At 40.7% G+C, this 24,508-nt stretch overlaps 1 protein-coding gene across 6 annotated transcripts in view; it reads left to right on the forward strand.

Moving 5' to 3' along the window:
- The window catches only part of ncor1 (nuclear receptor corepressor 1), a 64,415-nt gene that overhangs the window by 25,454 nt on the left and 14,453 nt on the right, over positions 1-24,508 (forward strand). For 4 of the 6 annotated variants that reach the window (XM_031754737.2, XM_039618735.1, XM_031754740.2 and 1 more), the window contains exons 10-23: positions 1,772-1,944; positions 2,843-2,933; positions 3,450-3,628; positions 3,770-3,824; positions 4,916-5,017; positions 13,450-13,580; positions 14,358-14,653; positions 17,435-17,500; positions 19,735-19,871; positions 19,988-20,081; positions 21,657-22,092; positions 22,204-22,330; positions 22,617-22,734; positions 23,413-23,574. In XM_031754737.2, coding sequence (XP_031610597.1) covers positions 1,772-1,944; positions 2,843-2,933; positions 3,450-3,628; positions 3,770-3,824; positions 4,916-5,017; positions 13,450-13,580; positions 14,358-14,653; positions 17,435-17,500; positions 19,735-19,871; positions 19,988-20,081; positions 21,657-22,092; positions 22,204-22,330; positions 22,617-22,734; positions 23,413-23,574 — 2,167 coding nt within the window. The remainder of the gene's footprint in view (positions 1-1,771; positions 1,945-2,842; positions 2,934-3,449; positions 3,629-3,769; positions 3,825-4,915; positions 5,018-13,449; positions 13,581-14,357; positions 14,654-17,434; positions 17,501-19,734; positions 19,872-19,987; positions 20,082-21,656; positions 22,093-22,203; positions 22,331-22,616; positions 22,735-23,412; positions 23,575-24,508) is intronic. The other 2 variants (XM_031754738.2, XM_031754741.2) reach the window with 2 other exon arrangements.

The raw sequence follows: 24,508 nt of genomic DNA on the forward strand, positions 1-24,508 counted from the left end.
GAGGTGCTAATAATCGGTTCAGTCATTTTTAATGATCGTTGAAAACCCAGATCGTAATCTAGATTAAAATTTGATTAATTGAGCAGCCCTACGTGACACAATGGATCTTAGTTTGGCAGTATTTCTTGGATGATAAAAACAGGAACGAACCAGAGACTTGATGTGCATATAAAGTAAAACTAGAAGTTCCTTAATCAAGTTTCTTAAAAAAAATTGCCAAACGTTTTTGAAATCAGTAGGTACCTTACTGGAGGCCAGTGAAACATAGTGAGCACACTGGAACTAATGCACTGTAAGACATTTTTCAACAAAGATGTAGGTAAAATGTCCAGAGAGCAAGAAGAGGCTTTCATTGTACCAATAAGCTTCGCTAGCTCAGGTAAAGTTACTGCTGCAAAGATGCGTAAGATAACTGGCCGAGCTGGTGTGGGAACCATCAACATAGATGCTGAGGAAAAGATATTATTTCTTACATTTCTGACTTTATCAACAAAAAAGGAAACATAACGTTGACAGTCCTCATTTGAGAATATAGGAGCAGTAGGTGTAGCAGAGGACTGTAAAACTGGTACTGATCTTGTTTTAAAAGGATGGATATAGTCTGAAATAGAAAGGCAATGTTCATAAAGTCAAAGTCAAAAGTCAGTGTTATTGTCAAAAACCATATGTACAGATAATAGACCGGAATTTGAAATTGCAGCTCCCATGGCCCTCAGTGTTACACTAAAACAACAGAAAGATGAAAAGGATTAAAAAATCTTATATACATTAAAATGATCTGTTAGGATATCTACATCATTATAAGGGAATAAAAATAAATTAAAGCCTCAGAAAACGTGCCGGCAGTAGAAGATTTTAATGAGAGGAGACCTCATAGTGGGCTGAAGACTGTGTCACAGTCACAGATAAATTAAAAATAACACTGCAGTGGTTGGAAATAAAAATGTCCTCAGAACAGAGAGAATCAATGAACAGACCCAAAGTAAAAACGAGTTCCGAAGGACAGTTGGGCTGGATAAAATTAAAAGTGTCCAGAGTCATTATCAATATGGATGATAAAACAGTTTTAGGGTGGATGATTAAAAAGTCACTAAAATCCTTTTTATCATGCTGTTTGGAGAAGGTGAATAGTACACTACAGCACAATAAAAAGGATCCTTTCCCCCGATTTTAATAAGTTACGACGACACTGTGGAGTCTGGATAAACACTCATGAGATACCTGTGTCATGGAAATCCAGGCCTATCACATCCAGGCAGGGATGTGGATGTAGAAAATCCCTCTGATATAATCCCAGGGGAGTAGGGAATCGGTAACGCCGCCGTCATTTACCAGCACCCTACGCTTCCAGACGAGTCTGAGTTTTACATGCAGCGGACTACTCGTGCATGTTTTCAGTCCAAACTCTCAAAAGACAGATGGTGTTGCAGGCAGTGTAACGTTCACCATTGAGTCTCTTTCATGTCAGTCACATGTGCTCGGTGTGAACCTGCCCTCATTTGCGATGAGAACAGGGCGCCAGTAGTGGTCTTGCAGTTCTGATGTTCAGCAGCAGTCTGATCAGCCCTGCTTGGCTCTCATTGTGTAACAGCACATCTGCTGGTATCTCCTCCACACTCCTCAGACTGTGTTGGGAGCCGCTGCTTGTATTGATGTGCCACGCTGGAGGAGCTCGACTATTTGTGTAACCTGAATGGACACACTGATATCCATGAAGTTTAACTTAACCCCCTCTTGATGTAGTCGTGCATGTTTCATGCTGTGTACACAGGAGCAGAAGATCTGCCAGCGTTATGACCAGCTGATGGAAGCATGGGAAAAGAAGGTGGAGCGAATGGAGAACAACCCCAGACGCAAAGCCAAGGAGAGCAGAACACGGGAGTACTATGAAAGGCAATTCCCCGAGATCCGCAAGCAAAGAGAGCAGCAGGAACGCTTCCAGAGGTAAAAATGTAAAAAAAACCCAGAGACATATGGTTAGATATTTTTGGTACTTTTTTCACAAACACACTGATGCCTTTTGAACTTAGCAAAGTGAGGATTGTTTTAAAGAGGTCAACATACAGATTAGGGTTAAACTGAAACTAATTGGTTTTATTTTCAGTTTTGATTAATTTTCTTTTCACCAATCAATTTAATGATCTGTGAAATGCTTGTGGTTACATTGAGAGTGAAGTCCACATGGCTGGTTGTACTGTGTAGTTAGAGGAGTCATTCTGACCATGCATGGAGTCTGATCAAAACACGTAGCGTGAGTTAAAATCATACAAAATGAATAGTGTACGCTGGATGTGATTAAAACTGAAGGCGCCACTGTGAATTTTCACTCTCGCAGGGATTTGATACATTAACAACAAGAACTGGCACTACACCTAGATGTTAAAATTGCCTTTTCTGTCTTTAAGAGGTCTGTTCAGCGATCTCTTAAATGGAGGGCATTTGGTGGTATTTAATGGCCTACTTTGGCTCTCTGGGTTTGAGACAGGGTCAGGTCCAGCGTCTGGTTGTTCCTGGCACTGGCGCTTTGTGCTTTAATTGAAATATCCACGTAAGAGTTTTTATGTCAGCCCTGCCAGTGATAACTGTTCAGGGAGACTGTTTTCTTCATTAATAATGGGCACAAGGATTTTGATCTTGAAGAGGGCTTTGAAAGGGAAAAATTTCCCTTTCTCAGCAATTTGTCCCTGAGTTTGGATGTTTAAAAAAAAAAAAAAAAAGGGTGTCAGTATCAGCTAGCTTCTATTCAAATGTTATGGATTACTCTCTTTTTTTTTACATTATTTTTACAACATTTGAAATAAATGATCAATATTGTAACGTTTATAACTCTGTTTTTTCACAGGGTTGGACAAAGAGGAACAGGTCTGTCTGCAACAATTGCAAGAAGCGAACATGAGATTTCTGAAATCATAGATGGGCTTTCTGAGCAGGAGGTGGGTATTAAGTGGACATAATTTGAAATGTGCTATGAGGTTCCTATGCCACAGTCATGAGCAGCTGTAACCAGTTCAGCCAAAAAAGAAAAAAACAGAAACCCTCAGAGGGCCACTCTGAGGGTTTCTGTTTTTTTCTTTTTTTTCCATTGCGCCAAACAGAAAGTAGAAATGTTTAGATGATAATGAGTTCTGCTGATTCTGCGGTAACCACACTAGTCTTTCTGTAACTGCTTCACAATAAAAGCATCACTGGTTATTTGGTATAATGCTTTTAATGTGAAACTGAACCAGCTGGTTAAGCAAAAAGGAGTGAAACTCACATAGTTCAAAAAGTGCCTATTTGAAAAGTTTCTAGTGTCTAGGTTTTTGTGTATTTGGAGAGGGAGAGATGTCTCTTTTATCTCCCTTACTACATCACCTCAAATCCTAAAGCACATAATCTTCATGAGTAAGCAGTAAGGTGGTGTATTGATTAAGAGGGGTAACAGAGGCTGCTTTGTCTGTGTTCCACAGAACAACGAGAAGCAGATGAGACAGCTGTCAGTCATCCCACCCATGATGTATGACTCTGAGCAGAGGCGAGTGAAGTTCATTAACATGAACGGCTTGATGGACGACCCGATGAAGGTGTACAAAGCCCGGCAGTTCATGAATGTTTGGACCGAACACGAAAAGGAGATCTTCAAGGAGAAGTGAGTTGTTTTTGTTTTGCTGGCGGCACAAGATGTTACAGCCGCAGTGTGTCCCTGTACCTCAGATGTGGTTTATGGGAGTTAATGCTAGCTTGCTCTTGTGGTTTTGGCACATGAATAATCTGTGGATTGTTTGTGCAGGTTTGTCCAACACCCCAAGAACTTTGGCCTGATTGCCTCCTATCTTGAAAGAAAGGTAAACTGCACTTAAAGTGTTTGTCATAAGACTGCTTGTAACCAAATTATGTGTTCATTTTTAGTTCCTAATTTAGTAGGTCCGCAAATCAATCAAATTTTATTTGTATGGCACTTTTTATGCAGGTCAGTGTAGTTCGGAGTGCTTGAAAGATGACTTATAAGCCAATAATAAGTAATACAATAATACATATCATACCTGGCAAAATAAAAGTATGGAGTGCCTTTGACTGCTCTGGGAGATGGGCCCTGTGTAAGAATCAATACATTTACCAAAAACAAAAAAATTGGTAGACACATGAAATAATAAAATCCAAAAAATAGAAATAATAAAAGCTGCAAGCAGCAATGAGAGGGCCCTCCCATTCTGGCGTACCTCCGAGTGTGATGTGGCCGAACTTTGCTGAATGCCCCCAGACTTTTTTGTTCCTCTTGGCATGTTACGCATGTGTACCAAATTTCATTCATGTAGCTCAAACCATGCGCTGGTAGTACTATCATAGGTGACGCCATTGAGCCATTTCCTGCTCTCTGTATATGAATCCAATAAAATATATAAATTTTCACCAGACCTGACACGTGCAAAATTTAATGATTTTTTGAGCATGATAAAGCCTCAAAAAGGCGATCAAAGACATAAAATAATAATAATAAACGGAACAGATACAATAGGGCTTTTGCATGTTTTGTGCTCAGGCCCTAAAAAGATTTAAATTAAAGATAGATAAAACACAGCAAATACAGATGTATCACAAAATAAAATAAAATAGAAAATAATGAAAAAGCTTCCATCAGCAAATAAAAATAAGTTGGTGTTAGAAAGTAAATAAAAATAAATGAAGTGGTGTCTATAAAGCAGACTTCTTTGTACACTTACAGTGGATATAAAAAGCATAACACACCCAGCATTTTTTGTGTTAAAACAAATAAGACCAACATAAATTTCAAACCTTTTCCACCTTTAATATGACCTACAATTTGTACAATTCAGTTGAAAAACAAACACATCTGTTAGGGGGAAAAATAGATAGTTGATAATAATAAACCAAGTTAAAGAAATGGAAATTCTTAAATTTGATATTCCTGTTTCAGTGTGTTGCTGATTGTGTCCTATACTACTACTTGACCAAAAAGAACAACAACTACAAGACACTGGTGAGGCGAAACTATGGAAGACGGAGAGGAAGGAACCAGGTAAATCAAACACTTTAAAAAAAGATATGTAGCTATTTTCACACAGGTACTGCAGCCCTAAATGTCTGGCACACTGGGATCAGACATTAAAGAGTCTTAATAGTCTAACCATCCAAATCTCTGTGTAATGTGAGAGTAGCATAGGTAAAGGTGTGGTGAATTCAGTGGGCCACAGGGTGCTGTGCATCCTTTTTTCTGCATGCTGTACAAGGAGCACCCTCACTTAAATCAGACCTTTAAATCACACCCTCACTTAAATCAAACCAATGTGATTCACCCAAGATTTACAGAGTTCATGTGTTTTATTTATTTTCTTTTTACTAGTGTCAGTAACACGATGATGGATTTGTCTTTCACAGGCTTCTTTTATTATTAGGAAATTAGGTCAACTTTAGCAGTAAAACACCCTGTATGCACTGAAAATAACAAATTATACAGTATGTCACTTGGCCTTATATTAAAACCATTGTTATGGATGGGCACAGCGTTTGCATCTGGCCATGACGTGATTATTTCACATGCTGAGTTTGCAGCATTGGCTTCGTCTTACTCTTACACACCTGTTTCATTTCTCATCAGACTGACAGCTGATAAATATACACATATGCTACATATATTACACAAGGACCACACCGCAGACTCTGCTTTGCTCGCAGTCTTCAAGGGCCAGAGAGAGCAACCTGAAAGCAGGGTGACATTTACTTAAGCTACGAGTAGTGGGATTATTACGATATGGGTTCAGTTTGACACAAACGCTATCTGTACAAGATAAAATATGAATAACCTCTCAGTTACTGAAATATAAATTAAAGTGTGCAGTGAAGTTTGGACAGTGGAAAATGTCCTCCAGGTTTGGGTAACCTGACACTGTTCGTATGACTTAAGTTTCATAAATTCTTAAAAGGCAACACTGTCTAGACGAACAAGTTTATTAAACGTCTCTTCATTTTTAATCTAGCCAGCAGTTTTGTTTTCTGGCATGGAATCAGCATCATGCAAAGCCATGAAGAGTGCTGCTTTGTTGAAAATTTTATTAATTATTTTAAGAGTGGAGATATATTAATTTAATATTAACGTATTTTTTGAAAAGAAAATACTAAATGTATTGTGGCAATTACTTATTAAGTGCTGAATATGCAATGCTAGGAACACACAGAAAAGAAAAGTGAGTAAAAAACTAGGTGTATGATTGAAAAGCTGTGCAAAATACAGAACAGTGATTCAGAGACATGAAATAATTCCATATTTTTGTAAATAATTCAGAGTAAGCTGGAATTCTTTTGAGATGATGCTACTTTCATCTGCCGCATGGGTCTCTCAAAAGACTTACTTGTCCCAGCATCAAGCAAAGAGACAAAGCGGAGCCGCGTCTTTCTTTGAAGCCTCAGCGTGCGAGCACTGTCAGATATGGAATGTAAACTTTGTTGATGCCAAAAGGAAAGCTTTAGAGAGACATACATATGATTGTTGTCTTGGCTGCATCATTTTAAGTGCAGCCATCTCCTAATTCTGATTAAAATCAGTGCCAAATGTCAGCCAACACATTCTGTTGGATTATTCTCCTCCCTGCTGGACTTTCCCCAGTTCACTATAGTCTGTGTACAGGACATTCTGTCTCTGTGGCGTACATCTACTGTGCAGTACAATGGGTTGGTTGTAGACTATTTCTCTACATAAGCAAAAAAGCTGCCAGCAGCTGAGAGAGAACTTGACTTTTCTGTGACACATGAGGCCAACTATGAGCAGAGAAATGTCTTTCTGTATCGCCAGTTTCTGAGCTCATGATTGGTTGGACTTGTTGAAACCACTTTTTGTTTAACTTGTGGACGCTGGTATGTGATGTAGTGGATTGTTGTACACCGTTTACATTAACCGTTTTACTTGCATGCATAGTAAGCAAGTCGGCTTTGTTGCAGATTCTGATTGATGCAGCTTCCGGGCTGCTTTTCCAAATAGTGTAATGGACGTTAAAAAAGGCTGTATACAGTAAATGTCCCTTTCTTTGAAATGATTTTAAATTGTCAGAGTGATTATGGCTCTCAGAGTCTTCTTTCATACACAGATGAACTATAAAGGGTCCTTACCTGATTGATGAACATTGATTGATACTTAACTAGCCCAGGTCTACTTTTTTTAGCTCATCACTAGTGTGATGTGAGCAATTTGTAATTTTTGTCACTTCGGAATGAAAATATTTAGTTTTTTTGTCACTTCTAAAGTAAAATGCCATCATCCTGTGATTCAGGGCAGTTCATTAAATAATTCTGTGTTTTGTTTTTTTCCCATATACAATGAATTATTATTAATATTCGGTGTAATGCACATCAGGACGTAGTGCAATTTTTAAGCTTTTTGTGCCTTAAAAACTGCAGCTCAAGTGAGCAGAGTGAGTCATTAGAGTTGGAAGAAAAAGGACAAGAGTGAGCAAGAGTAAAGCAGTGGAATGTAGGGCGAGTGAGTGAAGCTGAGTGAAAAAAATCCTCAGTGAGACCGAGTCAGCGCTGGCAGCTTATCTGCTGTGTGCTGCTTTTTTTTCTCTCTTTTTTTTCTCCTCCTCATTTTCCATTTCCTCTTTCTTCTGTTCTTCTGAGAGTGAGAGCGAGAGAAAGAGATATTCACCCCTCTCTGAGACGGCTGAGTTGGTACAGCCCGGCCATCTGACGGGCCCAAAAATCTCACTGTGCTGCTGTGAGTGCCAATCAAAGAGGAGTGCTCGGCAGGGATTACCTTGAGTGACCCTGCATAGATTAGTGCGTGCATGTGAGATGGACAATTCTTTGGGCGGCTTAAGCGGCCTGATGACACGCTTTCCCGGAATATGTGTGGTTGTGCCGTGGCCCGGCAGCCCTTCTAAGGAGCTCTACTATGGTGCTGTCCTCCCCCTCTACTGCTACCGTTACCACCGCTATGGAAGCACCGGAGGGTAAATTCTCATTTGCACCACTGGTAAGCTGTGGCTCTCAGCGAAGGAAAGGGATTTTTATGACCAGCAAATGAGCTTACAGGTATGTCACTAACTGTAAAACCAGAGTTTTTAGTTTTGACTCGAAGCCAGTTTACTTCTGTTGCTTTAGTCTGGGAGTTGATTTCTTGAATCCTCTGTTGCCTGTTTCTTCGCCTGCCTATTGAAGCGTATTAGGACCTCTGCTGCTATGGTTCTTTTTCTTCTTTTTAAAAAAAAAAATAAAAAAAATTCAAATCCATGATATGTGGTCATGCCTGTTTGTAAGTACTTTGAGAAAATATTGGAAATGGGTTCAGTGTCATGTTCATGCGGTGACGTTAGCTGCACGTTAACAGATTTAGCATATTTAAGCAAATTTAATCCTCAAGTAGATACACAAGCAGATGACAAGTTGAATAAAAATATGAGATGTTGTAAGATGTTGGGCCACATCATTCTGCTTAAATGGCTTCAGTGAGCCTGAAGCCATTTAACTTATTTAAGCTAAATAAGTTTCTGGAACTTTATTAAAACAATGTAACTATACCCTGACTGATCCTTGAGTTTTTGGCTGATTGCCAATACAAATTTTAGGGAGTAAATTCAGATATCAATATATTGGCTGATGCTGAGTTTCCCACACTTAGACTTTACTTTGGCATAGTGCCCAGGTATATTAAAGGTCAACCAAATATACTTAGCATTGCATTTTAGCTTTATGTTTTTTTTTAATCTGTGGACAATACTCTTACTTTTATTTTGCATGTCTCATGTTTTTCCACCAACAGGCCGTCAACCCTGTTTTTCGGATGCGGAGTCCTGCTTTGCTGTGATAATTGGTTCATGAGCTGCTCCACAGTGTAGTTCACAGAAAGTTAGCAACTTTGGTCTAATTTGGATTTCTGCAAGGAATCTCTGTAGAGCCTACAAAGTAACCTACGCAAGTGGCGAACGTCATTGCCAGCATTTCTGTTGTGCTGCTGCATTATGTGTTTATCACCATGTGGTCGTGTCCCGGTGTTTTATATGCAGTGTCAGCCGATGGAAACAAATAAAATGCTGAGACTTTTTTCCCTCCTGGGTCTCCACTCTTTCTAGTGGTCTAGTTGTTTTTTCTCCAGATGAAAACATATTTGCCTCTCAAGTTTTTTTCAGTTTTTTGTACGCTCCCTCACATGAGTCCAGATAATTTTTGTCACTTGTGAGTCCTTATAGTCATGAAGTGATTATTATTCATTATTACTGGGATGATGGCTGTTATTCCCTTACTGATAAATCCCAAAACTGTGGTAAAAACATAGCTGGAAATGCACAGGAGGAATTGATGGTTCTCAACAGGTCAATCACGGTAGCTGCACGCTGCGGCGACCCAACATGTAGTTACAATTCTAGGGAGGTGTACATCGGGCTATGCTGAAGGTTACAAGGTAGGGTTTCAGAGGGGATTGCAGTTACGATGTAGTTAGGGTGTAGATCTCCCGCTGAAGCATACATCCCCAGTTGCCACAAAGCCACAGTTACCTCAGCTGTGGTGTTACTTTGGTTCAAGTGCATTAGACAGTGCTGAGGAACATAAACAATGGAGCCACTACTGGAAAAATTCTGTCATGACACCATTTTGAAATGTTCCCAATTTTTTTGTGTTGCTGCATTATGTTTTCATACCTGTACATAACAGGATGGAATATACTGAGATTCAGTATATCTCTGACAGCCCAATATCGGTCAGGCTTTATATGGAGCTATTCTTCCAATAGATCTTCCCTCATTAGGTATTTTAGTCGTGTTATTGGAGAACTTTGTTAAACATGTACCTCATATGCATTTAACTTGACTGAAATTGTGTGAAAGCCAAAGGTTGAAATCCACATAATTTTCATTCTCCTCAAAAATTTTGGGACGGCTGTAGCTCAGCAAGTAGAGGAGGTCATCTACTAATCTGAAGGTTGGCTATTTGATACTTGGCTGCAGTGGTTGAAGTGACATTTGTCATAGTTTTTGCCACTTAGTTTCACTACAGATCTTTATATGTTATAACTTCGCTCTAGTGTAAAGAGCTTTGTGTGCTCAGTTTGTAGTAGCGCTGTATAAGAACCAGTCACATAGCTACATAGGTATCGGGCAACCTTATCCTGGAAGAAACAACTTTCGTCGTCTCCTGGTCAGAGGATAGAAGTGTCCAATTAGAGTAACTTGGGTGGGCAATTTACCACAACACACCCTCACCTATCAGGTGTAAAGCAAAGATTTTTGCAGGCATTTTTATTTATTTGTCTGTCACTTTGAAGCGTGCACGCATAGCTGGTACATTGTATTGTACTGGAGCATTCCATTCATTCCTAAATGAGAAAATGTACTCAACTCAGACCCAGGTGGACCCTTATAAACCATTGTGAACAGGGAAAATGATGATACTGATGTCACCCATCATCGTTTATATAGGCACTTTAGGTGTCGATACTCAGAAGAAACCACTGTATGAGCAGTGGTAAAGGAGTAGAAGTGATTTCTTAGCCAGACACAGAACACAGAAGGTATGAACTGAGGTTGCAGGTTGTACCAAAGGTATTACTCTTTGACCTTCAGTTTGTTTTGCCACAGTATTCCATAATAGCCTCTTTCTCAGTTTCCTGCCAGTTTTTGAAGCCATGAAGTAGATTTTATTGGTTTATAGTTCTTCCTCACACAGTGCTGGATAGTAACCATAGCAACTTTTTTTTCTTTTCTTTTTTTCTTTTCCATAATTTTTGTGTTCCTTTACCAGAATCCTTATAAAGATGTGTTTTCCTTGTATTTGTCTTATGTGTGATAGCAATAACTAATGAATATTAGGGCTGTAGATGATCCATAGTAATAATGTTTGGGTTTTTTTAAATTTCCTATTCCCACAGTGGAATTGTTTGTAGAAAGAGTGAGCGATTCCTCGGGTGGCCTGAGTTCTGTGGTAGGAAAAGGAAGATTGACTTGTGGCTCTGTCATTTCCTAAATCAAATACAACTTGTGAATCAGCAAAAGAGGGCAGAAATTAAAACTCTTAAAATATTCAAGACAGGTCAGGAAAGAGCTTCATTTAAAAACACTGAAGAGCCACAGAGCCACAGGGACTCCCCGACTTTGGGAGAACATCTGTGTAGAAGCTCTTTACGCAGTGTGGAAGAAGAGGCAGGAATGCCACGGCTCTATGGCCATCTCCAAAGCAAACACGAGCATTCCCTGACCAAACCACAACAGCGCATCACAGAAGGACATGCATGGGGTGAATAAACTGGGCTGCTGTCCTTTGGAAAGAAAGGTCTGTGAATTGGCGAAACTGACCAAAAAGCAAGCGTCTCATGCTACTGTAGGTAGACAGTGAGTCAAGAGTTAAATCCAAGTGATAGGTGGTACTCCATCCATCCATCCATCCATCCATCCACCCACTAGTAATCCCAACTTCAGGCATGCAGCGCTTAAAGGCTGCATCATCATACTGCACGATTGATTCATTCATCTATTTTCTTAACTGCATATCCAACTTAGGGTCACAAGAGGCAAGTTTACACCCTGGACAGGTCATCAGTCAATTACACTGTAGGCACTATATTATGCAATATTGTTATATGGATAGCATGGATTACATTGATTTTTGTTTTAAGTAGCTTGTGATCAACAGTTTTGACAAATAAACAGCAAATTGCAATGGCATTAACCATGAACCATCAAAGTTTCTAGTTATGTGGACAATTAATTTAAAGGAAGCTCTGTGCACAGACTAATAGAGTTTATGGGAAAACTTGAGGACAGCACCACGTGCAGTTTTCTCGCATACTGTTGATTTGATTTCCTCTGTGTGTGTCTGTGTGCGTGTGACCATTATGATGTAAAAACCCTCCGATACACTATCAGACTGGCTAAAGCAGCCGGTAGTTGTTCAACAAGAGCACAGACTATTGTTCTACAGGAGTCGAGGCTGACTCCATTAAACTATGTTACAGTTTTGTTATTGCTTGTTTTTGTGCTGTGTAGATTGTACTGTATAACAAGACAGCCAGACTCCTCGTGTGCAGAGACATGTTTTTGTAAAATAGACAAGACAGCCACATCCTTTTTTTTTTTTTTTTTCTTCTTCTCCCCTAAGTGGTACCCATGTCTTCATTCTATTTCCCTGCCCATATCTTTTGCCTTTACCATTGAGCGAAACACATTCCTTGGCCCCATCTGGTACCAGCATGGGATCTTTGGCTTGGCGTAGCCAGACTTGTTGCAGTGCAGCTCTTTCACTGAAACAGGCAGGAGAAAGCATTCTGTGGTGAACCACGCCAGCAATGATGATAAAGAATGCTGCTCTGTCCTCAATCACTCCATCTGGCTTGTGTTTTGTTTTTCTTTTTAATTCACATACAAATGATGTTTTCACCCCATTCATATAGGTAGTAATATTAAAGTGAGCTAATTTGCTTTGATCCAGTTTGTTTGTTTGTTTGCAGGACTACTCAAGCAGTCTCAAGCTGTTCTTGTTATCTGTTGGCAGTATGATATAAAGTTCATGAATAGTTAAGTGAGACACGAGAACTGGCCACACATCAGGGTTCTTCATTCTGTAATTAGGACAAACAGATGAAAGGGGACACTGTCTGCAATGTGGGTTGTTTATGCTGGATAATGAAGATACAGTATAGCGTCACATCTAAAGAAGAGCGTACAAAGCCGGTTAATTTTCTGCCATATTTTGAGTTTTGCTGTAATTTGTGCAGATGAAAAGTAAGAGTAATCAATGAGAGCAACATTTGTTTTTATCGTTTTATTACTGAACATTTAACCTTACTGTTTAGGTTGTGCTCTATGATAGTGAAGGAGCATCAGACTGGCGGAAGGTAAAACAAGCCCTTTGAGGGGGGACAAAGATAAAATGCTTTTGTGGTGGTTGGAACTGCTTGAAGTGTCTTACTGGGTAGATTTTTACATTTGAATTGAAGCATTGATAAGAGTTTGCCCTGTATAATAGTCTCCCTCTTTGAGTTCTTGATTTATATCAATCTTGGAAGCCATCGGCTGGTCTGCTGACTTTCGTCTGTAGCCTCTGGGAGAGCGGCCAATTTTTTGGTTCTTCCAGTGTAGCCAACGGATATCCAGGCAAAAATTCCCATTCATATCCGCTGGTTGTTGTTTGTGAATGCATATAATTTAAAATGGACAATCAGAAGCTACATAGCTAAGATGTTAGCCGATGGTTATCTGGTGCATTCTGGCAAATGCAGTCCTGTTTTTTGTGCTCCACACGTGTTGTTAAACTACATGGAAGCAAAGCCTACACAAACACGGTGGTTCAGTGGCACCTTGACTACAAGCAGATTATAAACGAAAAGCTTGTACTACCAAAAATCTTGTCAGATTCTGCATTTCCAGAGATTATACTAAGCTTCAACAAACAAAATGTCTTTAACTAATCCACACTGTACTTTTCCTTAATGCTTTGCTCAATAGTTCCCCCATGTGCTCTTGTCTTCAGCAAATAACACGTCCCTCACAAGAAGACAAGTCAGACGACAAGAACGAAGAGGACAAGTCTGAGAAGTCAGAGAAAAAAGAGGACGAGGAAAAGAAGGACGAGGAAGAGAAAGATGAAAAGGAGGATTCTAGGTGAGTTATGAATAGTTGTTTGTCCTCGTGTCACCATTAGGCCCTGCAGGTAAAAGTCCCGTTTGTTTGATGTCAGTGTTTGATCCATTCACTCTGTGAGAAAGGATGTCATGGTTACATATGCTGTATTATATTTCACTGCTTTCAGTTAGCTGTAGTTATTAGGAAAGTGTTCACTTTTGATACCCAGGGACCCTGTACACTTTTGTACTTTTGTATATATCAACAGTGTCATGTCAGCCTATAAACAACATGGCTGTAGCTGGTTTGGTTATTAATAGTACACTTCCTGCATTCAGTGTGTTGACACTAAATAAAAAATGCACACAAAGGTGAAGAATTTAAAAAGATGACTTAAACGTGAATGACATGTACGATTAGAAAGGTAACTTACTTATTTTTATTATTATTGTGGTGGAACATTTTATTAGTCCTATTGAATGGCCATGATAAATTCACTGGCAGCAGTGATATAAATTCATGGTCTAGACGAGGCTTAAATTAAGGTGTATTGCAGTGTTTATTAGTGGTTCTTGGCTAATAGACAGATAACTTGCTAACTTGTAAATTTGTCTGTCCAGATTGTCTACGCCCAATCTCTAATAAGGTATAGGTGTGTGTGTGTGTGTGTGTGTGTGTGCGTGTGTGTGTGTGTGTTCAGTCAGCGAGGAGAAAGAACAGGTTACCGTAAGAGAGCTTGTTTTTGCGGAGCCAAAAGGGAATAGATATTTGCAGTACCAACAGCTAAAAGCTGTGTTTCCCTGTCCAAAACCACAGGGACATTGGCAAGGACAAAGAAAAGTGTGACGGTGGGGAAGACGAGGACGGAAAGGAGCAAAACACGCCGCGTGGCAGGAAGACTGCCAACAGCCAGGGACGCCGTAAGGGAAGGATCACCACACGCTCCATGGCCAATGAGGCTGCATCTGTGGCAGCCGAGGAAGCACCTCCCCCTGCCCCCGAGCCTGCCTTGCCAGATCCGCCACAGCTCCCTAAAACCGATCCAGCTCAGAAGGCCATGAAGGAGCCTGCAAAACCCCAGACTCCAGTAGCTTCCATGGATGCTGCTAAAGGTGAATACTCTCAGGATAGAGTCTGGGGAGTGTTGACAATCTTGTGCATTTTTGTGCTCCACATTCAGTTGTATACTATTTAGGGAATGGGATTAAAATGTGAACAAAAGCAATTCAATTCTATGAAAGTATACATAGTTGAAACCCACAGCAATCTATCAGCGAAAGCAAACTGCACTTAATTTTTCTCTCGTTATTCGTCAGCGTTTGCTCGTAACGTCTTGTATTATGAGCTAACATGAATACCTATTAAAACAAGGTTGCAAGAGAGACATAACACTCAAAGAGTGCTGAACTTATGCTTGTACATGAAAGTTCTGCATCCGAGAAGGTGTCATTTAAACTTCCAGAGGAAAAAATAATAATAATTCAAAGTGACTGGCTAAATAAGTTCTTGGGGTCATTTAAAATGGCTGCCATGTGTCAGCTTCTAGAAAGACTTTGGTACATGATGTGTTAGAATATTGCTCTGTTGGATTTCTTCTTATTAAAAATGTGTAGACTTTAAAGGTGGGAATAGCTTAAAAATGGACAGCTGGCTCAGGTACTCATTGCCAGGTGTGTGCATTTCCCTCAGGAAGCTGTTTGCAGTCTGTCTGTCATCAGTGGACTGCTGTAGTTGTGTTCTTGTCATGGTACTCCTTTACACACTTCCAGCATTTGACGTCTGTCACTCTGAGGGTGATAGCTCAGGTTACCAGTTACCCAGCTCCCTGTCTTTTAAGTTTCTTTTATAATTGAAGCACTCTTCTGAATTGTCTCTCTCGCAAAAGTTTTTCACTGTCTAACCTATAATTAAAGAGAACACGAAACGTTACACATATAAAAGCTAATTTAACTCACAGAGCCCTGCTCTCAAAAACTGACATTGATGTAACTCTGTCTGTGAAGCTGAATTTAAGAAATAAGTGCTTAAAGTAAAAGTTTAAATACATGTTTAGTGCCATCTTCTGTCAGTACGGAACACAAAGTCATGTGGTTGGTTGGTTGTGGCTAATAGACTTACAGTAGTTTATGTTAGCTAACTAGTGACAGAATCGATAACTGAGGGGAAAATAAGGACACTAAATTAAAGGTCAGTTTAGGGGGATCACTTTTGTGCTTCCCCTGGCTGCAACAATGAGTTTTATGTTTAGAAAAAGAGGATATATTGTCCACTTTCACTGTCTCTTTAGCAGTAAGTTGCTCTATGTTGTTTGGCTAGCTGAACTCAAACTGGAAAATCCATCTGCTGGCCGTAATGTTTGGGTTTCTAAAGCACTTTATGAATGTGTGGAGGAGAACCTGTTGGAGTCACCAGACTGAAAAGCTGGAGTCCAACACTCCAGCCAACACTGAGCCGTGTAATCACCTGGCAAAGCAGATGTTTGCATGATGCGGTCAGCGCTATTTTATGCAATAAAATATTCTCTCTTTTGACAGAAGATGGCGCTAAACATATTTTTAAAACTTTAACTTTAAGCACTTATTTCTTAAATGCAGCTTCACAGACAGTTTTTTCTGTGTCAGTTTTTGAGAGCAGGGCTCCATGATGTAAATTAGCCTTTATATGTGTAGCATTTCATGTCCTCTTTAACCCTCTACAGTGTCCACCCATACTCCAAACCCTCTCTATCCTGGTTTATGTAGGACTTGTCAAACCTAATCTCCTTTAATGACTACATTGTGGATTTTGAGTGGGACTGTTTACTTGCTCTGTAACCCCTGGAGCCATGATGTTTCTTAGAAGTACGTGGGCAAAAGGGTAGCTATCTGTCAGTGTTGCCTTGCTGAAATGGGGCCAAGCAGATTGAGGAAGCTGCTGATTCAGTGGGGGCTTGGATTCTCTTTTGGGGGCTGGTGTGTGTGTATATGTATATATGTCATTAGGCAACATGCTACGTTGTAGGCGGACACTCTGTTTTTATATTTGACCGATTAAGAGCCACTCTAGAGGGGCCTCCCCTGTAGTGGCGTGCATTTCGTCAGTGAAGAAGAAAGCTTAGTCTGGTAGACATTTGCTTAACTAAAAGTAAAACACAGTGTGGGAGGAGAAGTCTGAACAGTGAGAATTGATCTCATCTTCAAGATTGGTGGGTTCGAAGGGGGCAGAGCACCTCTTAATGTCAAGGGTACATCTGCAGCTATATTTGTCCAAATGTTTACACAGTCTCAGTGGGTGCCATAGAGGAGAGTGGGCTAGAGTTCATTCAGCCCCCTCCACACTTACCGTGCTCTTCTGTGAATTTTGTTAGAGGTGGGGCAATGAACTGTGTAATCAAGCCAAGGCAAAGGGGAGGAGCGTGCATCTGTGCACGCGCGTGCACGTGCGTGTGTTTGTGTCAGATGCACAGTATCACAGTAGAGAGGGTGGGAGGGTTTTTGGGTTGGCTGTTCTGTCTATTTGTCTCCATCCAAGGCCATTTCCCAAAGAGGGAGGCATGGCTCTCAACTGTCTGGTGCTACATCAGCTGACCAAGGCCCTCCCCTCCCCTCCTGGATTAGAGAGGAGCAGGGTTTGCTCAGGGCTGTGGGGAAGGAGAGAGAACGAGAAATGGGAGGAGAAAGCAGGAGAAAATGAGAGGAGGAGAGTGAGCTAGAGCAAGAGTGTAAGTTAGGGAGCAGGTCTCGGCAGCCCCTGAATGTAAACAGATTATTAGATTAGCGGCCATGAGAAGGAGACGGCTGAAGAAAGAACTGTCACGCTCTCACCGTCTCCCTCCCTCCTTCACTTTCTATTGCCTTTTTTCCCCCTCTCTCCTTCTGTCAGTGCTGATGGGGCTGTGTCTCTTTGTTATTTAGCTGGCGCTGGTGAAACCGGAGAAACTTCTCGCTGGACCGAGGAGGAGATGGAGGTTGCCAAAAAAGGTACTGTTTTAATGAACTACTCTCTTTCCTTTATGTCTTTGTCCTTCCTCTTATCACTGTGTGGCTCAGACGCCTCTGCTTCTTACGATTGTGTTTTTCCCTCCCTCTCCCGCCTTTTTCCATTCGCTTTGATTATCTGATATTGCGTTGCCCTGCCCGTTTCCTACATGCAAACGGGAATGACTGCGCACATGCATTCACACAAATAAAAACTATTCCTGGTGCTTTACTGGAAACTGTTGGAGAGCCTGTAGTCCCCCCCCCCTTTTAGCCTCACTGCTGACTTCTCAGAAGTGATCTATTAAGGCCATCCAAGAAGCAGCAGAGCGTGACGGTTTCCTTCAAAGATCTCTATCTATTATTCAGGTTCAGACCCTGTTCAGATTCTTTAAAAAAAAAAATGTGAAAGTTACTTCAACAAGTCTTCGAAATATTCATTGCACGCGTCGCTTGGTCTAAGGTTGGACACTGCATGTCATTAGTCAGCTCATTCCACACAAGTATGCCTATGTTTGCCCCTTTCTGCTTGGATTTGCTGGTTATAGGTTTTTATTCAGGGTAGATTGGCAGAGTAAACAAATGGATTCATGTTGAAAAATTAAGACTTTGTTGCATGTTTCGATTTGCTCCACCTTTCCAAAAATGCGAGTGGATATCATCTCCTCAGACTTTCAGCCCTTTATGCTACATATGTCTGTGAATTAATGTAACCACGAGAGGAAAGTCATATAACATAGCAGGTTCGGAAATCACCTTTATGCTGCCACACGTGGCTGATCAGGCAGGCCCAGTGAACAGTTTTGCCCCTGAGTAACTTGATTTGTTTATCTGAATAAGCCCTGGTGTTATTACAAGGCTGAGACATGCCAGGCTTGGTAGTCAAATCAGAACACCCCCTCAGATGAAGAAAGAATTTGGGTCATTGCAGTTCTTTATTGTTGTCTGGATGATTTCACACCTTTTACTGAAATTTGATATTAGTATACTTAGAATTTGGTATAATCAAGCTGATGTAATGCAGCTTATGTATTGTTGGTAGGCCGTATACCCCTTGTACCTCAGTGAAATCTGAGGTGTTAAAATCAGTCAGACCAGAGCAGCTACCACATTGAAGTTATAAAGCTCACAAAGGCCTTTTATTGCTGCGTGTATTACGGATATTTGGATTATATAACTGGATTGAATGTTGTCTTGGTAACACAAGAAACAGTGACACTTTCTTCGATTAGCTTTTAGAAGAAGTTCACTTGATTGTTTCCCAGTTTCTGCCTTCAGATTGTTTGTTGTGCTCATAGCACCATAACTTGATTTGTCAATGATTACTTTGAACGTGGAGCCACTGAATGTAAATTAATCTCAAGACATGCGCTTGATTATGTGGAAGGAGTATTAGTTAAATATACTACCAGAGCAGTTACAGCAGCACAGGAAAAATATGACCAGGGTTGTAACAATATTGGCTAGATTAAGTTGTCATAGTGATCAAAGCAGATAAGCTAAGTGGTGATCGAATAGAGTGAGTTTACTGTACTGTTCAAGTACATCCCCCCAAAAAAAAAAGTAACTAAGACGAGAGCTGCTCTGATCAGTCCCAGTGCCCTTATTCCCTTCTTGAACCGGAACATTAATGAGGTTTTGTGTTTAGCTGTGCAGCGATTTGTCAAGCTGCCAGTATCCTTCATCTTAGTGGGATTGGGCAGGAGGGGGAGGTCACACGGGTTACAGGATTTAGAGAAGAGCTGCTCTAATGTCAAAGGTAAATGGAAGGCTTCCAATTGACTGCAGGGTGAAAGAGTAATTTCAAAGTTTAGTGGGACCATTAAAGCTGATTGTGTAATCAGTGCAGGATGGGGAAGACGAACAGCAAATCGCAGCAGTGGGGATCCCAAGAGTGTAGTGTAGTTTTTGTGGTGATGCTTTTATTTGTTAAAAGAGATCGTTAAGATTTAACTGAGAGATCATCTTCCAGAGCCACATTGGAGGTTCTGACACAGCATGAGAACCATTACTGCACGTTCACGCTAAATAAGGCTTTTAAAACTTGTCCTTTCTACAGTGCCTTTTACATTATTGCAGCCAAACCCCAATTAAATACAGTGTCCATCGTGATTTTGTAAAGTCCTGTGTGGCATTAGTTTCTATTATTAAACATGAAATGCCTTGTTAATTTGTATTTTACCAAGTATTCAAGTTGGATTTTTGATTTTGCATCATCTCTCTCCATCCTGCACCAGGGCTTGTTGAGCATGGGCGAAACTGGACAGCTATTGCCAAAATGGTGGGCACCAAAAGCGAGGCACAGTGCAAGAACTTCTATTTCAATTACAAGAGACGGCACAACTTGGACAACCTGTTGCAACAGCATAAGCAGGTAAGCTGATTGTGATCTGGATTCAGTTGCGAGCTGTCTTCAAGCTGTTGTAACTCTGTATGAATGAATGTATTTTATTTAATTAATTTTTTTGTTTACGTCTTTTTGGTTCCCAGGATACACGAAGGGCTCGTGCTGATAGATCTCAAGGTGAAGGTCTAGCCACGCAATCACCTGATGATGATGAGGACAATGCAGAGGACAGTGAAGGTCAGAGAGATGGATAACATAACACATAACAATCACACACATTCTTAAGAACTCTTTCTGGGTTGTAAAGACTGCACGTCTTCATCGTCTGATAGGTTCTTGATTATGAGCTTTGAAGCGTAATGCTTAATCTCAAATGTTAAGTAAACAGTTTAGAAGAAATCTGGGAAGCTTGATCCAGACTTCTATTTGTCATTTAAGCGTTTCCTCTGGGTTGATGGCAGTGGGCTTGCTCTCTACTGACAGTAGTTATAATAAGTGAGTGGAAAAGAGATCAAATGCAGAAAGGCAACGAGTAGAGGAAGAGATTAAAGATGTGAACTAATTCAGACTACATGGGTACCTGTTGCATAACAGTTTGTAGCTTTGAAGACTGAAGAAAGCCCACTCTTTGAACACAAAGTGCTGGTCCCACTTGTTTGATCCAACAAGCAAACAAGCCTGCCTGTCTGCCTGCCTGCCTCACTTCCAGAAATCATTATCTCTGCTGGGTTTACATGGTGAAGGCATTCTTCTTCTTCTTCTTCTTTTTAACAGCACAGTGTTTTTTTGATGTTTTTTCTTTCTAAGTTTAAAAAAAATGGTTTGCTCAGCAGACTTGTATATAATTTAAACAAACTCTGCTTTACAAGATAACTGTGGCGACGTCACAATGTTGACTTTATCTACATCTGATGGAAATCAGACACTGCTGGTGATCTACACGTCGCAGATCTCACTTTATAAAGTTACACATTAGGCCATCAGAGGCATTAATAAAACTCTTATAACTATAAACACCGTGATTTACCATTTGGATATTTTGTAAAGCTTGCTTCTTTGATTTTTGGTTTGATGCATTGAATGGATCTACAAATTGTTTTTGCATAAACATGCCATCTGGACTACCATCACCATGGTAACAGCTGCAGCGCTAGACAATATGCAAACCGAGATGGGCAGACAGGTTTTAAACATGTGGTTTCTGGATGTGAATTTATTTATTTTTTATCACTTTAAGCTTTCTGTTTTGTTTGACATACTGTACATCCGCATAGATTGCAGTTATCTAAACTTAGGTGTGAACTGAGCTTATGATTTCTTTTTATCTTTCAAGGCTGAGCTTGCGGTTGTGAGACCTTGAACATAGCACAGGCAAATATTATCAGCAATAAACAAAATATGGTGTTTTGCAATAAGTGGCAATTACATGTGTGCCTAAGTGTGAATGCGTGTGAATACATTTCAAATGGGTAAAGTGAAGGTTTAGGTCCTTTTGTAGATTTTCTGTCTGGGGTTTCATGCTATGCGAGTTTGATATAAATACCCCAATCTTTCTTGACTTAATACATGGAGGCTGTATTATGGCTGACGTTTTAATGGTTTCGTGGAATATTAATTGAATTGTATTTTTTCCATGATCCAATTGCGTCCTCTTTATATGATTAATCTTAGAGTATCTGCTCTTGTTTTGATTTATGTCGGGATGTCTATATTTATTTTCATTGTTAGAAGGATTTTAGAAAAGTCTCGTGAGTTTTAGTAACTTCATGAATTGTTTGTCATGTATTAATTTGTCCTTGGGTGCTTCTTTAGGAGGTGACAACAGCTCTGATACAGAGAGCGCCCCTTCCCCCTCTCAGGCTGACTCCTCAAAGTCCAGTGACTCCAAGAGGGCAGACGGTGCTGCAGGAGATACTCAGTGTGCTGACCAGGACAAAGGCCAGACTAGCAATGGGAAGGCTCCAGAGCCTCCATGTGAATTCACAGTGAAACAAGAGAAAATCCCAGAGGGTGAGGCGGGATCTCAGGAGGAAAAAGCCAGGGTGACTTCCTTTGCAGGCTCGGTACATCCTAAAACGGAACCTCTGGATGTGGTTATGAATCCCGAAGAGGTTAAAGTGAAGATGGAGCCCGGTATCAAGGAGAAAGGCGAAAAGGGAGATCATGGCGAAAGGTTCCACTCAGATAATGACTCCAGCGCCACCTGCAGTGCTGACGAGGATGTTGAAGCAGAGCCTGAAAGGCAGAGGTGAATTTTCAGTTCTCTGTTCACGCGTTCATGTTGTGTGTGTGAATAACTGCATTTTCCAAAAAGAATGCTGTCAAATTATTTTAGACGTCTATATTTTGTCTCACGCAGCAGAATATTCTCCATGGAAAAGCCTTCGTTGCTCAACCCTCCAGGCTCAGTGTTGGTGCCTTCACCCAAGCAAACCCAGCTCAACATCGATCAGCTGCATCAGCGGGCAGCTTCAATACCACCCATGGTTGGTTACTTTTTCAGAAGGATCATTCTCAGGCAAAAAAAAACAAAACAACAACAACAAAAAAACTACAGGCCTTTATAGTGTAAGCAGTATGTAATACATGACAAACAGTTCCACTGTGTGTGGATACATTTTTCTATTAAGGTTTTAATTGAATGAAAAAAATAATATTTGTATGTTTATTAAACGTGTTCTGGAATTGCTTTCCCTGCAGTGCTTCATTATCTCACTTAGTTCATATCTGGCTTCCGGACTCATGGACTTCTCCCCTTCCTTAATACTTTAGGTGCCTGGTCCATTTGGCACTGGTGGCGTGCCCATCAGTGGTTACGCCATGTTGCAACACCAGATCAAAGCAGTGCATGAGTCAGCGCACCAGGAAGAGAAGCAAAGGCAGGACCATGGTAAGAAAGTAAAACTATCCTCGTTCAACGCTCACATCTCCTGTTGCCTTCTCAGTGCTCTGTCCTCATTGTTCTCTTCTGCTGCTAACAGTGAACTATTTATAGCCTATATTTTAGGACCCATTCATTTTTATGCAGTTTCATAAAAAGAAATGTTTGAGGGTGCTCTGGACTGTTGTAATGTTCTTCAGCCTGAGCCAAGATTTAAAAAAAACAATCCTTCTGCATTTAGTACTATATATAAGCAGAAGTCTTGATTTACACTTCTCTTGAAATACCTTATGAAGAGGGGGATTTGGGGTTTGTGTTTTTTGATGCCATGTGACTAGAGGCTGTCAGAGGTCACTTCTGCTGGACCGTCAGTTTTGTTCACCCATGCACCTTCTGAAGGGAGAGCAGTGAAGCCAATGGGCAGACTGTATTACAGCTTGATTTTGCAAAGGTTTTAGCACCTTTTAGCGTGAGTGCCGTGAAGAGGAGAGCAGCTGTCAGTAAGCGACTGAGCTTTGACACCACAGTATTTATTACACATAGTAGGTTTTAGCGGGTACGTGTCCAGGTGGCGTTGTGTCTGTCAAAAAAGTACATCCATTCTGGGTCAGTTCCGTGCACACTGGGATTGGGTTTTTCTTTTAATAGTGGCTATCTTCCCTTTGTCCTTATGCCTGTGCGCTGCAGGTAAACCTTTACCGTACATGCCTTATGACATGATGCTGGCTGTGGACCAGGAGACCCACTCCGGTCAGCCAGGCTCTCCTTACAGACTCTCCCCCAGGGAGTTAAGAAAGGCCTCACCTGACCCCAACGCCCCCAATGTCTCCTGCTACAGTGTGCCACCAGGTAAAAGCACACATTTTCACCTCCTCCTCCCAACCGTCCTCCCATGACCCCGCTGATACAGGCAGGCCTTGTTTGACACCCCTTTTCTATTTGTGTTATAGATTTTTTTTTTACTTCACTGGTAGTGGAATATGACATTGTCTTTAAAAATGTGCATACATATTAACTAAAATAGTTAAAAGAATGAGGTCAGTATATGAGGTAACAGCTTAATTCCCCCCCCCCCTTTGTGAGGGACAGCCTTAAAGGGAGGGTGACCTGAAAGGAAGAGGTGCAAAAATGCTTGTTTCAGATTGAATATGACCTGAGGGACTGCACCAAGACCCTGCATGAGGTAAATGAGTATTCTGAATTGTGAATCATTTGGTGGTACTCTATACTAGAGTCCAAGAGTAAAAATGTGGAGCTAGCAGTGAGCATGGTAGGTCCACTTTAAATTTGGAGTGGAGATGAGGACTGCTGTGGAGCTCCTATTCCTGTCAAGGTATGTGACAGAGTTACAGAGCACTTGTGTATTAGTCAAGATGTATCTTCCGAAGTCCAAAGGTATATGTGTACACATTAGTATTTAGCAATGTACAGGAAGTGTGCAATCAGTGTTAAGGTGAAATGAAGAAACCTCTGCCCAGATATGACCATCCATTGCTTTGGCTTATATCTATATCCTGCAGTTCTCTATGTCACATTTCTTTTTTCTTTTTTTTTTACAGTCTGTTATAAAGTCATCCTCTCTGCTTGTAATGTTTTATAACCGGTTGGATTATAATTTGTTTATTTGTGAATGGATCAGACAGAGGTAACACTTCTTTGGCTCCATTTGTTGCATCTCAGAAAATGAGCCCACTTCCAGTGATAGTTGCCCTCTGATCTCCGTGACATTTTGTGTATTTGCATTACATAAGTGAGCACATTAAACCATATTTACAGGTTTCTT

The sequence above is a fragment of the Oreochromis aureus genome, linkage group 10 (genome assembly GCF_013358895.1).
Source record: "Oreochromis aureus strain Israel breed Guangdong linkage group 10, ZZ_aureus, whole genome shotgun sequence".
NCBI classification, from domain to species: Eukaryota; Metazoa; Chordata; class Actinopteri; order Cichliformes; family Cichlidae; genus Oreochromis; species Oreochromis aureus.